The 14,934-nt window shown below is 46.3% G+C and overlaps 2 protein-coding genes across 5 annotated transcripts in view; both read right to left on the reverse strand.

Annotated features, from left to right (window-relative positions):
- Nucleotides 1–2,510, reverse strand: part of LOC144136773 (ATP-binding cassette subfamily G member 4-like) — a 28,929-nt gene extending 26,419 nt beyond the window's left edge. The window contains exon 1 of one of the 4 annotated variants that reach the window (XM_077669384.1): nucleotides 2,131–2,510. Coding sequence is in view for 1 of the 4 variants with exons in the window: in XM_077669383.1 (XP_077525509.1) it covers nucleotides 2,131–2,135 (5 nt within the window). In the remaining 3 variants the exon portion in view is untranslated. The remainder of the gene's footprint in view (nucleotides 1–2,130) is intronic. The other 3 variants (XM_077669383.1, XM_077669381.1, XM_077669385.1) reach the window with 3 other exon arrangements.
- An 8,608-nt stretch (nucleotides 2,511–11,118) lies between these two features.
- The window catches only part of LOC144095251 (ATP-binding cassette sub-family G member 1-like), a 58,516-nt gene continuing 54,700 nt past the window's right edge, over nucleotides 11,119–14,934 (reverse strand). Inside the window, exons 19-20 of the mRNA XM_077629033.1 lie at nucleotides 13,983–14,138; nucleotides 11,119–12,915 (exon numbers count right to left, since the gene is read on the reverse strand). Of these exons, the coding sequence (XP_077485159.1) occupies nucleotides 12,559–12,915; nucleotides 13,983–14,138 (513 nt within the window). The 3' untranslated portion in view covers nucleotides 11,119–12,558. The remainder of the gene's footprint in view (nucleotides 12,916–13,982; nucleotides 14,139–14,934) is intronic.

Here is a 14,934-nt window from a genome sequence, read left to right on the forward strand (position 1 = left end):
CCCGTTTCATTTCACGTAATTATAGCCATCACTCCAGCGTAACGCAAATGAAACTCGATCATTCCATACAGCCTTTAGTTATTCGCCGTAATATCGCTCTGTTATCCTTGTTTCACAAATATGTTTATAATGCCACACAATCCACACTACATATCCAGACCGCCTCGAACACGTCTCGTCGTTTAAATAACCACTTAAGTTTTGCACGCATGTACGGTACGACACATGCCTTTAACTTTTCCGCACTCCCTACCGCCATTCGCTTGTGGAATAATCTGCCTGATCACATTGCTTCCGAGTCAGATCAAGAAAAATTTCGTCATCTCCTACACGAGCATTGTTCATAATAGCACTTACAAATAACTTTATCTTGTTTCTTACACTTGGCAATCTGCTTCCAACTTCTTGTGATATTTGTGATGCATTGCTATCTCGCTCCTGTGAATTGCTATTTTATGCTGCGTCGTGTGTTCACTTGTATGACCTGTATATATTATTGCTTTTTTGCGTCTTTTTCCCTGAATATCACTTCAAGAATTGTACTCCCTGTTATGTTCATACTTTGTGTATTTTACTTTCTAGTATTAATGCCTTACGTTAAGTTTTACTCATGTTATTTCCTTAAGTGTACCTTTGCGGCCTTTCATTACTACAGTTGTTCCTGTTTCATGTTTTTATCTTGGTAGTAATGTTGATGAGCCCTGTATTGAGGTGTATCTTTTGTATACCACTTTAGAAGGCTGCTTACTCTGTAACCCCCCTTACTCAATGCCCCCATGGGGCCTGTAAGGTATTTGAAATAAATAAATAAAAAGGCGACCACTGGAGGAAGAGATCACAAGCACGAACGCTGCTAACAATGTTTTGTGGTTTCTTCCTGCAGTGGTCCTCTTTTTTGCGCTACAAAACTTTTTATTCAAGTATGTGTCACCAGCTAGTCCAGCCACAAGTTTTATTAAGAATATAGTCAGTTAGTAATGATGGGTCGAGAATAGGTTGCAATGCATGTGGAAACGATGTTGTGCTTCACAAGAGTAGGATTTCCGAAAATCATGATGCGCTGACGTAAAAAAGTGCGTTTCAAAGAAATAAATGAGATTGGTGAACATTACATCTTCGAGCATATTACAAGTACTGGTAAGAAAAATGGCACTATCATTACTCGGGGCTGTCTTGCTGCGGGAAGCATTGGCTGGTACCATCTTCCATATTTCTCACTTATTAGGCCAAGATATTGCTGGAAAAGTTTTGTTAGCATTGTGGAAGCATAAGTTTAAGTGTTTTTTTTTTTAAGGATGTTGAGTTAATACGGTCATAACACGGAGCGGAATGGACTCTGAGTCCGTCAGTTAGCTTACTGACACCAGGTGAAGCAACAGTTATAGGGGGCATGTTAACACAGTTGAAGCGATGTGTTCATCAGAAATGCCTGTAAAGTTATCAGTAAATGCACGGTTAAGAATAGTGTCGCAAAAGGTCGGAAGGAATGGGCTCGCCAGAAGGTTCGGTTAAGACGATGCTGTCATCGATGTGAGGTTTATTGGCAAAAAGCAAGGAAATATAGAGTATTTAACGCTTTCGCACATACCGTATACTGCGCAGCTATTCAATATAATGTTCCGAAGCACATCTTCAGGGAAGAAACGCCATCCATGCAAAACAATTCTGGGCAAAAGCGTTTTAGAGCGGGAAACCGTTTATAAACGCAATTTTTTTCATATATTGCAACATTTCATAATAATATCCAAAGATCACCCGACGGCAGTGTTACATTTATTTTATTAACGTTTTTGCTATCATCAAAAGCGTTCCCCAGTGGTCTTCTATGGCAGTCTTAACTGTTCGATGAGATGGATGGAAACGCTTTAAAAGAACGATTTTGCTACATATTAGAAACGTGTACCATACCTTCAATACTTCAATAAGAGTATCATTTTTCGACATTTTTGTCCTAGAATTCTGGACGTGCAACATTATGGACATGAATACCATCCGAAGTGAACCACTACTCATTAAATCACTCACAATGCAGCACAGACAGCTTGTGCACGTGTCTCCGAGGAGGGACTTAGTCTTAGGCGTCGCGCTCCTCGCCGCTTAAATGAGCATCGCCTTTATAAATTTACTTACCGCATACGCCGACGTTGCACGACTTCCTAACATCGTTGCTGCCGTTGACTTTTCTATTGTGCGATCTTCCGTTACACAGGTCTCGAATATCCAGCGCTGTTCTTTTTTTTTAGTTGCCGGTCGTCAAGCGCACGACGTGGATGAGCTTGCTGTTCTTACCCGGCTGCGTGCTCAGCATTCTTCATCTCGACTGCAGTGGCTCGAGCGCTACGCTTTCGCAGTGTGTTGCGTGCACAGCCCGCGACAACGTAGCCGTTCATCTGAGACCACATCTCAAGATATACTGCAACCGGCATTTGCATGCTACTAACACGTAGAATCTCTGTGAAAAGGGCTGCTCGTCAGCCGTAGAGGAAGACCACATCGAGAGTATTACTGTGGTTAGACGAGCGATTGAAGCGTTGTTCGAATTTTCTCTTAACACATATCCAAGTCTTCACATTTTACACAAGATCAGACCCACGCAATGCCCAAGTTACCGTCCTTGGTGTGGAGCAAGCTCCAGGCTCTACCATACGTATTGGGAATTCCAGGACAAACCGGACAAAAAGTTAACAGTGCCACACCCGACACACGAGCAATGGGAGGAGACCCTGACCAGTGACAACCTGGACGAGCAAGCCTGGATCGCCCAGCTAGTCCGCAAGTCAACTGCCAACAGCGGAGCCCTGGACTAGGGGCCCCGACCACCCCGCTCCTGCTAATTAATCACCGAAATAAAAGTTTTCCCTCTCTCTCACAATAGTAAAGAAGCGTCCTCCATCGCAAGGCTTTCTCCACCCTTGAAACTTTCTGCCATGTTTGCTCCAGGGCTGACATCAGTCTTCTCGCTACTGACAACATTCTTTCGAGTTATGATTTCTCGAAATATCTCTCTGAAAGAGTTCACGATGAAAAAGCTTATTTAGCTTGGTTGATTAGTAAATAAGGTGAATTTTAAAAATGGGCCGACCTAACCAAGACGTCTGTTTGAGACCCTGCACAAGTCGAATCTTCGGACAGTGCGTTATATTTAGTGCGCCAGCACTGTTCCGATGGGTAAAACCCGAACAAGATGTGGTGGTGTTTGTGGGTTTGTGCCAAGTGAAATAAACAGATCAAAATAAGTCAAACAAATAGTGCCGCGACTAGGATTCGAACCTTCGGCGGCGCGAACAGATCAGCTTCGCTGGCCACTTCACGAAAGCACTAGGCTATCGCCGAAGTTCATCACGGAGCCGAACACCGTCTCGCGCTGAGCATTGCACATGGTCGTCTTCAACTTCCATCTGGAAGGAAGGAAGGAAGGAAGGAAGGAAGGAAGGAAGGAAGGAAGGAAGGAAGGAAGGAAGGAAGGAAGGAAGGAAGGAAGGAAGGAAGGAAGGAAGGAAGGAAGGAAGGAAGGAAGGAAGGAAGGAAGGAAGGAAGGAAGGAAGGAAGGAAGGAAGGAAGGAAGGAAGGAAGGAAGGAAGGAAGGAAGGAAGGAAGGAAGGAAGGAAGGAAGGAAGGAAGGAAGGAAGGAAGGAAGGAAGGAAGGAAGGAAGGAAGGAAGGAAGGAAGGAAGGAAGGAAGGAAGGAAGGAAGGAAGGAAGGAAGGAAGGAAGGAAGGAAGGAAGGAAGGAAGGAAGGAAGGAAGGAAGGAAGGAAGGAAGGAAGGAAGGAAGGAAGGAAGGAAGGGAGGAAGGAAGGAAGGAAGGAAGGAAGGAAGGAAGGAAGGAAGGAAGGAAGGAAGGAAGGAAGGAAGGAAGGCCTCAGACGTTGCTGGCACATACCCACTACGGGGGAGTGGCCAAGACACAGGTGGTTAATTACTGGATACAGGAAAGTTTTGACGGGAAAAGGAGTGGTAATAGTATGTAGTCTGATAGATTGGAAGAGGGAAGGAAACGGGTCCAGTTAACTTGGAGATCGAAGACGGGACAATTGCTTAATGTGCATAATAGTACACAATGCCTTTAATGTTGCAATGTCGTCATAAATAGATAAATAAATAAAAATAAAAGGAAAAATGAAGATCACTTCCATCTGCGGCGCGAAGACACATTGTATTCTCTGCCTTCATCATCATCTTTATCGAACATAAAATTCTGCTTTCGAACGTTTATGAAATTTAATCAAACATTCACTGACATTTCATTTTAGCTTGACACATTAACTAAAACGCCCAGTGTTCACAGCATCGATGAAATGTGGCAATTCGTTAATTGACTTCATAAAGAATAAAGATGGCTTTTTTTCGGATGTGATAAACTTATGCAGCGATTGTAGCAGTAGCTGCGATTCTATTTCCGCGTGTACATCAAAATACTTGATACCAGATGCCAACATGAATGTTCTTCCTGGCCCGCTGCCATCGCAGGGCATTGGCGCATCGCTTAATCGCTGTTCCACTGCAAGGAGTGGTATGGGACACCCATGGATGTAGGTATGTAAAGCAGTGTGCGACCAATTCCGCATATATGAGCATTAACCCATCGGAATAAGTTCCACCCGTGAACAATCGGTCCGAACTCTGGAACCGGATTGGAAACCAGCGTAGTGCAGCTGATACGCATTTGTCGTAACTACGCAATTCGGTCACCATTTTTCCTTTTTTTATTTATTTATTTATTTATTTATTTATTTATTTATTTATTTATTTATCACTTTACCCACTGCGCCACAAAGGGCATTACGGGGGGGGGGGGGGGGGGGTAGTAGCGCAAGATAATAATAAAAAAAATGCCGGTGAAGTATCATGGCAAAACACTGTGATAAGATACATAAAAAAGAACATCGCAAGAACGAACCACCAAAATAGAAAGCAATATTTGTAGCATAAACACAAACACACGTCACAGGGCACAACAGTTACAGAAACACACTCCTTGAATTCAAGAGACCAAAAAAAAAATCTTTTTCGCGTATTAACTTTGCGCACATACGCCTACGTACACAGCACAAGCAACGAAAAAAAGCGATCATTTCCAGTGGTAGTGGCGACATCGTGGGGTACCTGGTTCTAGTCTGAAAGAAACTGTTCTGAGCAAAAACGACATTTGATATCTTACAGTTTTCGAGCCTATTTCTTTTATTTTGTTCACATGGTCTCGTCGCAAAGAGACATAATAAAGATCACCTAAGTACTTATCACGCCGCATACCTGTTCGAGAATAAAAAAAATGTTAAGAAAAAATTTCAGTCTTAGCATCTTCCTCCACTTCCCTAATGAAATCCAGCCAAGGCTCTCTTTAGCACGTGTTACGCTGAAGTGTATTGTATAAAGTCTGAAAACATATCGAGCATCTAAACTTTGCACTCTTTTTACTCTCTGAATATCGCCTTTGAGTCCGCGGTCCCAAGGGACTCGCGTCCTTCCTTTCGACATCTAGCAAATAAGCTGCGGCAGATATTGTCGGGCAAAGCGTTTCTAGTTGTTAATGTCACTTTCGTAGGTAATAATAATAATTGGCTTTTGGGGAAAGGAAATGTGCAGTATCTGTCTCATTTATCGTTGGACACCTGAAACGCGCCGTAAGGTAAGGGATAAAGGAGGGAGTGAAAGAAGAAAGGAAGAGAGAGGTGCCGTAGTGGAGGGCTCCGGAATAATTTCGACCACCTGGGGATCTTTAACGTGCACTGATATCGCACAGCACACGGGCGCCTCAGCGTTTTTCCTCCATAAAAACGCAGCCGCCGCGGTCGGGTTCGAACCCGGGAACTCCGGATCAGTAGCCGAGCGCCCTAACCACTGAGCCACCGCGGCGGGTTGTAGGTAATAAATAAGTTTGTTTTGGATGGCACGACGCCAAGTAAAAACGCGCAAGAAGCCGTCCTCCCATGCGTTGCCTTATGTGCTTCAGCGAGTGGGGATGATTAGCGTTCGCTCGCTTTTCTTACTAATTCAGTGAAAGTATAGAGTAACACCAGTGCAAGACAAGTTAAACAGCGTTACAAGCTTTAAAAAAGTTATTGCCTGCGCCCGGTTTTCTTGTGCACCGACATACAGTAATTACATGAACACGTAATGGTTTAATTTTAAAAAATCATAACGTAGTAGTAGCTGTGTTGATACGAACAATGAAATCTGAAATACATTCAGAAAGTGTATATTGAATAATCATGTATAGGTGCCCCAAAAGTAATACGAAGCGCGCGAGCGGTGGCCGAACTGGAAAAAACTTCATGTCAGCGCTCTCTATCACCAGCTGCGGGTCTTAGAACGAGGGGTCGTCGGCACATCCGGCTGACCCATCTCGATAACTTGATGCTCGCGTTATCGCCGTCACGAGCGAAGCTGCGCTGCTATCATCCCTGCCCGCCAGGGGCAGGGAAAAGCAAAAAGTGCAAGCTTCCGAACGCTAACTTTCTGCACGGCCCGGATGAACAACAAACACTTTCATGAAGTATTGAAAGCGCCCCTGGCGGGCGCTGATGGTAGCAGCTCGTGGCGGCGATAACGCGAGCATCAAGTTATCAAGATGGGCCAGCCGGATGTGCCGACGTAGTACCTTCGCTCTTTGCCGCGCATCTGCTGATAGATCGCGCTAGCGTGCAGTTTTTTCCAGTTCTGCCACAGCTCGCGTGCTCCGTATTACTTTTGAGGCACCTGTGCCTGTGATGTTGCTTGCTACCGAGGCATTTTTTTTACCGTCATTTGGGACGCCGTAACTATTGATGATGTTTTCGCCCTTGGGGCCTTCAAGGAAGTACATACATCTCGGACGCTAGCAAGCAACCTGATATGTGTTCTGATATGTCTGATATGTCGGGGTTTAACCTAATATGTCTTCAGGGCTTAAGTAAAAACTTCCTGGCAAGTTTTAATCGCAGGCGCTGAGTGGAACGTAGCACAATTTGACTTTCAGTGTTGGCCAATGATTCGCTTCGAGTCTTCACCCGCGTCGAGTGATGTCAATGAGCAGAGACTCAAATACTTTGACGTCACCGACTCCACTCGTCAAAAATCAGCGCTTGCCGGTGACGCAGACGTCGGCAGTCTGTGGGCTGGTCAGCAAAACCCTCATTCAGGTAGTGCGAACGGCATTCTAGCGAGCGACGCCGATGGGACGTTCGGCAGACGGTCACCCGACCAGCTTTCCGTAGTTAACTCTTCTGGCGATCGAAAAGTTCACTCCTATGAGACGAGAACCTGGATATCTGCGCCTCTATCTGCCTTATTCCTATGTCAACAAAGCGAAAAGAATGACGTACGGCTTTATATATTTTCGCGCGCCGACACTGAACAGCAATAAACACTTACAGATCCCGACCTTTTAGTCGACGTCCTTCCCCATTCCACGACGAGTAGGCCTATCGAGTGCGCAGGGTTCGTGTGTGCGATGTCAGTGATTGTAGTCATTTAACGTATTTCCAGAAGCAATGGCCTAAACTTGACGGTCGCTGTACATAACACAACGCACATACTGTGAAACATTTGCACCGATTCTAGATGAGGCGACCCTGACTGCCGAGCAACGCGAATCCGGTTGGCAGCAGCAGTTGGCGTCGCTTCTGGACAACAAATCAGGTAATTGTAATAAACAAAAACGGTTGCCAAACATACGTGGCGAGAAAGCGATCGGAAAAATTGCAGCTTGTGTTTCATGCCAAGCGAACAAGCAGTACGTCTGCACACACCGCAAAAGTGCTGTCGTCATGGCCGCATTCCTAAGAAGAATCTCGCGCTAGCGCTGCAAACGCTGAATCGTAAGTCATAAGTCATGGCTAGGTGGCTTGAGCCACCGCCCGATTTAAAGGGTCCAGCCTTATCCATCCATCCATCCATCCATTCGTCCGTCCATCCATCCATCCATCCATCCATCCATCCATCCATCCGTCCGTCCGTCCGTCCGTCCGTCCGTCCGTCCGTCCGTCCGTCCGTCCATCCATCCATCCATCCATCCATCCATCCATCCATCCATCCATCCATCCATCCATCCATCCGTGAAGCGTTTTTCCTAAAACACTGATTTTGCGAATACATCAGCTGTTTTGCGAAACCTGAACTGATAAAAAGGCGAGCAGCACTTACCGAAATTAACAGAAGCCATGCGTCGCGGTTGTGGACAGGGCGAAGTGGTTGGAGACGGCCATTGACCGGCGGGGACAGAGAAACCGAAACAGCAGAGCCACACCACTGTGAGGACCATAAAAGATCCTCGAAGGATTTGTGAACGCGGTGCGTCGACAGTGGCGCGTCGGACAGCGGAGCGCTGCGCGTGCCAGCCCAGCATTGCGCGTGCGAAGGGTGTGTGCGAGGCGACGACGACAAAGAGCGTGGCCAGCACGAGGAGCGGAGAGCTGACGTGTAAGTAAACCGAGGTGTAAAGGAAGGCAGCGCAGCGGAGATCGGGTGATTCAAGCGTGGAGGTGGCAGCCGTCGGACGTTGAATCCCTGCTGCCGTGGACCTCCCTTGGATCACCGACGCAAGCCCCCGGCGTTCCTTGCAAGCGTGGAGGTGGCAGCCGATGGACTGAGGGTCCGTGCTGCCTAAAGGCACGCTTGGATAGCCTTCTGTAAGCCTGCGACGTTTTGTGACGCCGTCTACGGGACCCGGATACGCTTGTTCTTTCTGTTGCTGCGAAGTTCTTCGGGCTGCTGACAGGAGTCCACCGGCGGCTTCCTGTGTTCCTCTCCGCTCCTACCACCACCTGGCTCCCTTCCGCCGCTTTCTACGACGTAACGCCAGCGACGCGTCGCACTACAGCCACCCGCGTCCGCCCTGTCTGCAAGACATCCCCGCTTCCCCTGGGACGCTCAGTACCTGGTGAACGCTTTTCTTTATTCTGTAGTGAATAGTGTGTGTTTTTCTTGGTGTTTTCCTTTCTTATTGGGTATTTTCCTTTAAATTATAAATACGGCTTCGTTTTTTTGTTTGATATCTTTGTTCTCTTCTCTTGTTCGAACCTGCACTCTATAGCATTCCCCTTCGGAAAGTCGGGGACGCGTTACCAATTCGCGACAATTGGCGTCCACGACAGGACATAGGCTTGAAACGGCTGTGGATAAGGTGGTGGTCGGACTTGTCCGGAAAAACCCTGCAGACGCACAACGCATGCCTGTCCTAGAGGGAGAGCTCCGAGGCCTACCAGTACGTGTTTTACGGGACACGGGGAGCAATATGGTGGTTGTGCGGAGGGCCCTATTTCCTGACTCAGCTCTCACTGGCTCGACATCTACGGTGTTCCTTGTTAATGGCAGTAGTTTGGAAGTTTTCGAGGGAGAAGTCTAAATTGCTTCCCCTTATTTCGCTGGCACGGCCCTGGTGAAATGCACGGAGACACCGTTGTACGATGTCATAATTGGAAATATACCGGAGGCCCGGGAGCCGTCAAATCCAGACATTAATTGGAAGAAACCGGAGAACGTTGCTAAATTATGTCCTGGCATAGTCAATGACGAGGTCACCAGTGAAAATGGTGAGGGCGAGGGCCCAAAAGTGTTGTTGGCTGGAAATGAAGTTTCTGGACGAAGGAGGGCAAGTACTGCTTTAAGCTTTGGTCCCATGAGGTTCACCAAGGAAATGCTAAAAGCAGACCAAAGAGACGATGAGTCATTGAAGGCGTGTTGGGTGAAAGTAGGGAAGGTGTTCCATGGCAAGCACGGCACTTCGCACTCGTATTCTGTTCAAAAGGGTTTGCTGTACCGCCTCTGTCATCTGGCCTCTGGCAGAGAGGTTCGACAGGTAGTACTTCCTAAGTCTTGCCGATCACAGGTGTTAAGGCTTGTCCATGATAGACTGTTGGCGGTGCATCAGGGCATTAAGAAGACTACAGATCGAGTTCTGGAAGAATTCAACTGTCCGGGAGTGCAGGAGGAGATTAAGAGATATGTCAGGTAGTGTGACACTTGCCAAAGGACGTGCCCGGAAGGCCAAGTAGGGAGGGCTCAGTCGGGACGCATGCCGCTTATCGACGCTCCATTTGATCGGGTCGCGGTCGATATTGTCGGTCCGCTGTCGCCCACATCGGTGAAAGGGAATAGATATATTCTCACTCTCGTCGATTTTGCCACGCGGTATCCCGACGCCGTGGCTAGATTCAGCGACCGTGGCAGAGGGTTTGGTGGAGATGTTTTCGCGAATACTTTTTTTGAGAGAGATCCTTTGTGACCAGGGCGCCTGTTTCACTTCCGAAATGATGAGAGAGCTCATTGATCTCTTGGTGGTGAAACATCCAGCCACGACCCCTTATCATTCAAAGTGCATTGGAATGGTGGGGAAATTGAACGGCACACTCAAGCAAATTCTGCGGTAGCTCAGTCAGGAGCAGCCCAAAACATGGGATCGTTATATCGCTCCGCTTCTGTTCGCATACAGAGAGGTTCTGCAGGTGAGTCTGGGGCTTTCTCCATTTCAGTTGATATTTGGACGTCACGTGCGAGGACCGCTCGCAGTTCTCAGAGAGCTCTAGACCAGGGAAGAGCTGGGAGAAGACACGAAGACGACATATGGTTACGTTCTCGATCTAAGAGAAAGTCTCAAGCAAACTGTGAGAACGGCATATCGAAATTTGTTGCGTGCCCAACAGTCTCACAAGAAATATTATGACAGGAACAGCAAGAAGCGGCATTTAAAGGTGGGAGATCGTGCCCTCATTCTTTTGCTGAGCAGCCACAATAAACTGCTGACGCAGTGAAAATGTCCATTTGTGGTTTCTGGCAAAAAGAACGACGTTTATTATAGGATCGACTTGGGCCACATTAAGAAGCTATTCCACATCAGTATGCTGAAAAGATACGAAGAGTGTGTGCCCCAAGAGACCGCGCAGGCGTCATCTTTCGTGGTAATCGAAGAGAGTGACTCTGAAGAACAACTGCCTACCCTTAGCACAGACCACGGTAAAGGAATTGAAGCCGTGCAGATCTCCACCAAGCTCGATGACGACAAAGAGCAGGAGATTCGGAGCTTACTTGACAAGGTTAAAAATGATCACAGTATGGAGGCTGCGGCTCAAGATGTAAAAAAAAAATTATTTTGTTTGCTTTCGTCTTGAACAGTAGTAAGTATTCCGCTTTTATTTGCACAGCTGCAATTTATGAATGATTCACCATTTTTTGGCACATTTGTTTTATTTTTTTCTGTGTTGAATGTTTGCTGGGCCTCTCAAAAATTCATATTTTGTAGTATCTAAACGTCGACCAGCCTCTCAAGCGAAGAAACTAATCGTACATTCGACTGTTCGCTTTAATCTTCTTACCCAGAGCACGCAGATCGGAGCCAACTCCGGATCCGTAAAGCCCGTAAAGCCGAATATGCTCGAATAGGCACGAATAGGCGCCGTAAAGCCGAACATGCAATAGTAGAACTTTCTTGCGGGCTATTTGGTTCATTTGAATAAAAGTTACAGACTGGGCGAATAAGATAGGGCAGGAGAAATAAAAACGAGAACGGGCACCATGGGTGCAGTCGTTTTCTATTCTGTTTTTCCTGTCCGGTCGTATTAGCACAGTTCTGCCTTTCATCGAATATGCCAGGTGCTCTGAGAGCGGTCCACTGGGAAACAAAAAAAAGTGCAATAATTTCGCTTGGCATCCAGTGGAAGCACCATAAGGCGCATTTCATCAATTATGCACAATACATTTCCGTCAAATCACATCCATATTCCATCCTCAATATACTCGCTGACGACGAGCTGTTCGATCGGCTTCTGAACATCACTTTCTAGCTCGGTGAACGCGGTCATCATCCGATAAGTTCTCCAGTTGACACTGCCACCATAGGGCACAAAAAAAAATTCACTGTCACTGTACACAAGCATATATTTTACACTGTACACTCTAATCACTACCTCCACTGTATTTTCACCGAGATATGAACGGAGCCACAAAACTTTCTTGTCAAAAACGCAGACCCAGACACCGCGGAAGGGCCCTAGGACTAGTCTTCTACATACTTGCAAGTAATCGACGTTGGAGCGGTGATCTCTGCTGCTACGCACATCGAAGAAACGTTCCCGGACGCCGGCTAATGCTGATGAACGTAGTTAAATTGAAGCTAGTGCAGAACTCTAGCGCAAGGAGATCGTCTGCCACCAGTGACCGCTCCGGCGTATATCGTCACCGCGTCGTCGCCGCGCTGGGACTGGTGAGAAGTACCCACGGCACCCAGAGCGCCCAATTGCTCTGAGAATACAGCAGGAGCGCCTCGAGGTGTTCTGGGAGGAAGTGCCGCGCTCGGAAAGAGCCAGCCGAGGGAAATCAGAGCGCCCGATTTCTACAAGCCGATCGTGCTGTCGCCTTTCAGAGTGCTCAGCGGCGCTCTGAAACGACTGACCGACGGCACCAAAACTTGTTTAAGGCATCTCAAAACGCCACAAAATGTTTTGTTCCTCCACAATATGATATACGATTAGCCCACCCTTCCTCTTTGCATGGCCAGAAGCGTCATGCTGAGAGAGACCAGCCTGGATGGACTTTGTCCCTACTCTTACTTTCACCAACAATACCAGGAAGGTCCACAAGCAACCTCAGCACTTCCTCCACAGCCTCCACTTGAGAAAACCGAAAGCGATCAGCTTCAGAGAGACGTCGATGGCGAGCACTATTAATGAGTACGCAAGTAAGTTGACGTCCTGCGCATGCACCATGTGCAGGACGTCGTTGCCGTCAATGGGCACACAGAGGACGTCAACGTCCCGTTCGTCGCACTCCAGCTGCCCACGTCCATTGCCGTAGAGAGCAAACATGATAGCTTGGTGCAAGTAGTAGATGTGCGAAGTGTACGTGAGCCAAGCGACCACCGTGTGGAGGTAGCGAGGCTGCACAAAGTACCCGCAGAAGAGGTAGGACGGGGTCAGAGCCGGGAGGCACACACATACAGCAGTCTGCGCAGAAGGAAAAGGTCAATATTAATAGCGCTCTCATAATTCGGTTTCTATCTTCGTTATCATACTAACGCCAAGTAACGTCTCAAAAACTTCGAATTTGGTTTTTATTATATCAGGCTGTATTACACAAAAATTATTACTTGTTAAGATGCTTATCTCAAGGCGGAAGTCTTCAAACAAAGTTGGATTTCTTTCATGTAATGAAACGAAAACCGATTGTCTGCAAGAATATTTCGAAAAGGCGAATTTTCTCCTTACACCACGGAAGATTGAGTTTAAAAAGTCAAATTAGCCCTTCGCAGTTATTGCCTACCATTGCACTAATTACCTTTGTCCATTTCAACTGATGGGAGTACCAGGACGATGTTGAAAAGCCACATGAAGGCACATATGACAGAGCTATATAGCCGCCTTCTCTCAACGCATACTTCCAAATAGTGGGTCAATAATAAAAAACTTCCTCTTTAGGTGCACTATAAGTGACTGCACCAACAGCCTTAAAGAGATCCGGCGCGTGTCTCTTCACTTGATCAAGAACAGTGCCCTTGAATGACTGACTTCGGTCAAGGTCAGGACGTACCACTATGAAGGGGACAAAAATGGCAACAGCCCCAAGAATAGAAGATCTTCTGTGTCAAATTGTTTGTTCTGCGCTATGAATTGAGCGAAAGCACTTGATCAGAAAGACCAAGTTCGTGTGTCTAGTGTTTGGGCTTGCTCGTTTCGGCGTTTATAAGAGCGATTCTTGGACGCTTAGTTATGAACTGTGACGCATGCTGACGGGCATTATGGTTAGGCTGCAAGGTGGCACGTTTTGCGGCTCCAGCCTAATCCCTTGATTGCAAATATAAGTGGCTTAAATATAAGGACAAACAAATAATTAACGATACTGATATTTTCATGAAAGCATATAACACCAAGACCGCTTCAGGGAGGTATCGTTGTGCAATGAAAACACGCAAATGATCATAAAGTTAATTCCTTTGAAATATCTCATACATTTGCGTTAGACATGTGCAAACTTGCGGTCATGGTCTACTTCGCCAGACTTCCACTGTACTCACCTCAATCTTGAATATGGCTGAACACACGTAGGCTAAACTTTGACATGTGCAGCACATCTGGATGGAGAAGAGCAGGATGAGCGCGAGGCGGCAGAACTCAGCTGGCTGAAATGTCGTCCAGTGAATAATGCCCATCATGATGACCGGGCAAACAATCTGTATATTGGTGAAATTAATGAATGATTACCATCAGAATAACGATCGGATAATCAATGAAGCATATATGCATGCCACAAACCAGAAGAAAGCAGTGAACTGGAACCATCAACCGCAGCGAAGGCCAGACTACGCCGGTATAGCTTTGCTATCGTTATTTTATTCTTGCTTTGATCAAACCACCACTGGCGCAAAAAAATGCATTTCCGTAACCAAATCTGATTATGAAAGATAGCATAAGCCTTCAAAGCTACATTTACTCGACAAATTCGACGGAGACTAAAAGACTAAAAGCAAGGAAGTTTAATGGTGTAACCCAGAGTTGCCGAACACATATGACTTGTTCTTCTAACCACCTTGAAAAACCGGAAGGACGTCCTTGGGCAGCAATTCAGTTTTCCGTCAAGTTCATTCTTCAACACACACTTCAGCTGTGTTCAGCGGTATTTATTTTTTTCAAGTAGTTTTGTTCTCCTAAATGTCCACCCTGGAATGGCATCTCCCCCTTTTATTTGAAAGATCTCCAAAATGTCTTTCAGTTGACGCAAGATCCGGAGACTACATGCACTCAAACCATATTTATGAAACAGGATTTCCTGTAAATCATAATAATTCTTAAAAAGAAAAGGTTTTCGATAAAACTGAAATAAAACAATAATTTTGCGGCAATAAACTCAAGTTGAACAGTTAGTTGCCAACGCATGAGTACAAGCGGCGTATAAGTGACTATTAGAAACACATTAAACAGCATTTTTCTGTAAATATTGGTGTTTTTTTACGATGAACATAAAATCTG

Source organism: Amblyomma americanum, chromosome 6 (genome assembly GCF_052857255.1).
Source record: "Amblyomma americanum isolate KBUSLIRL-KWMA chromosome 6, ASM5285725v1, whole genome shotgun sequence".
Taxonomy (NCBI): domain Eukaryota; kingdom Metazoa; phylum Arthropoda; class Arachnida; order Ixodida; family Ixodidae; genus Amblyomma; species Amblyomma americanum.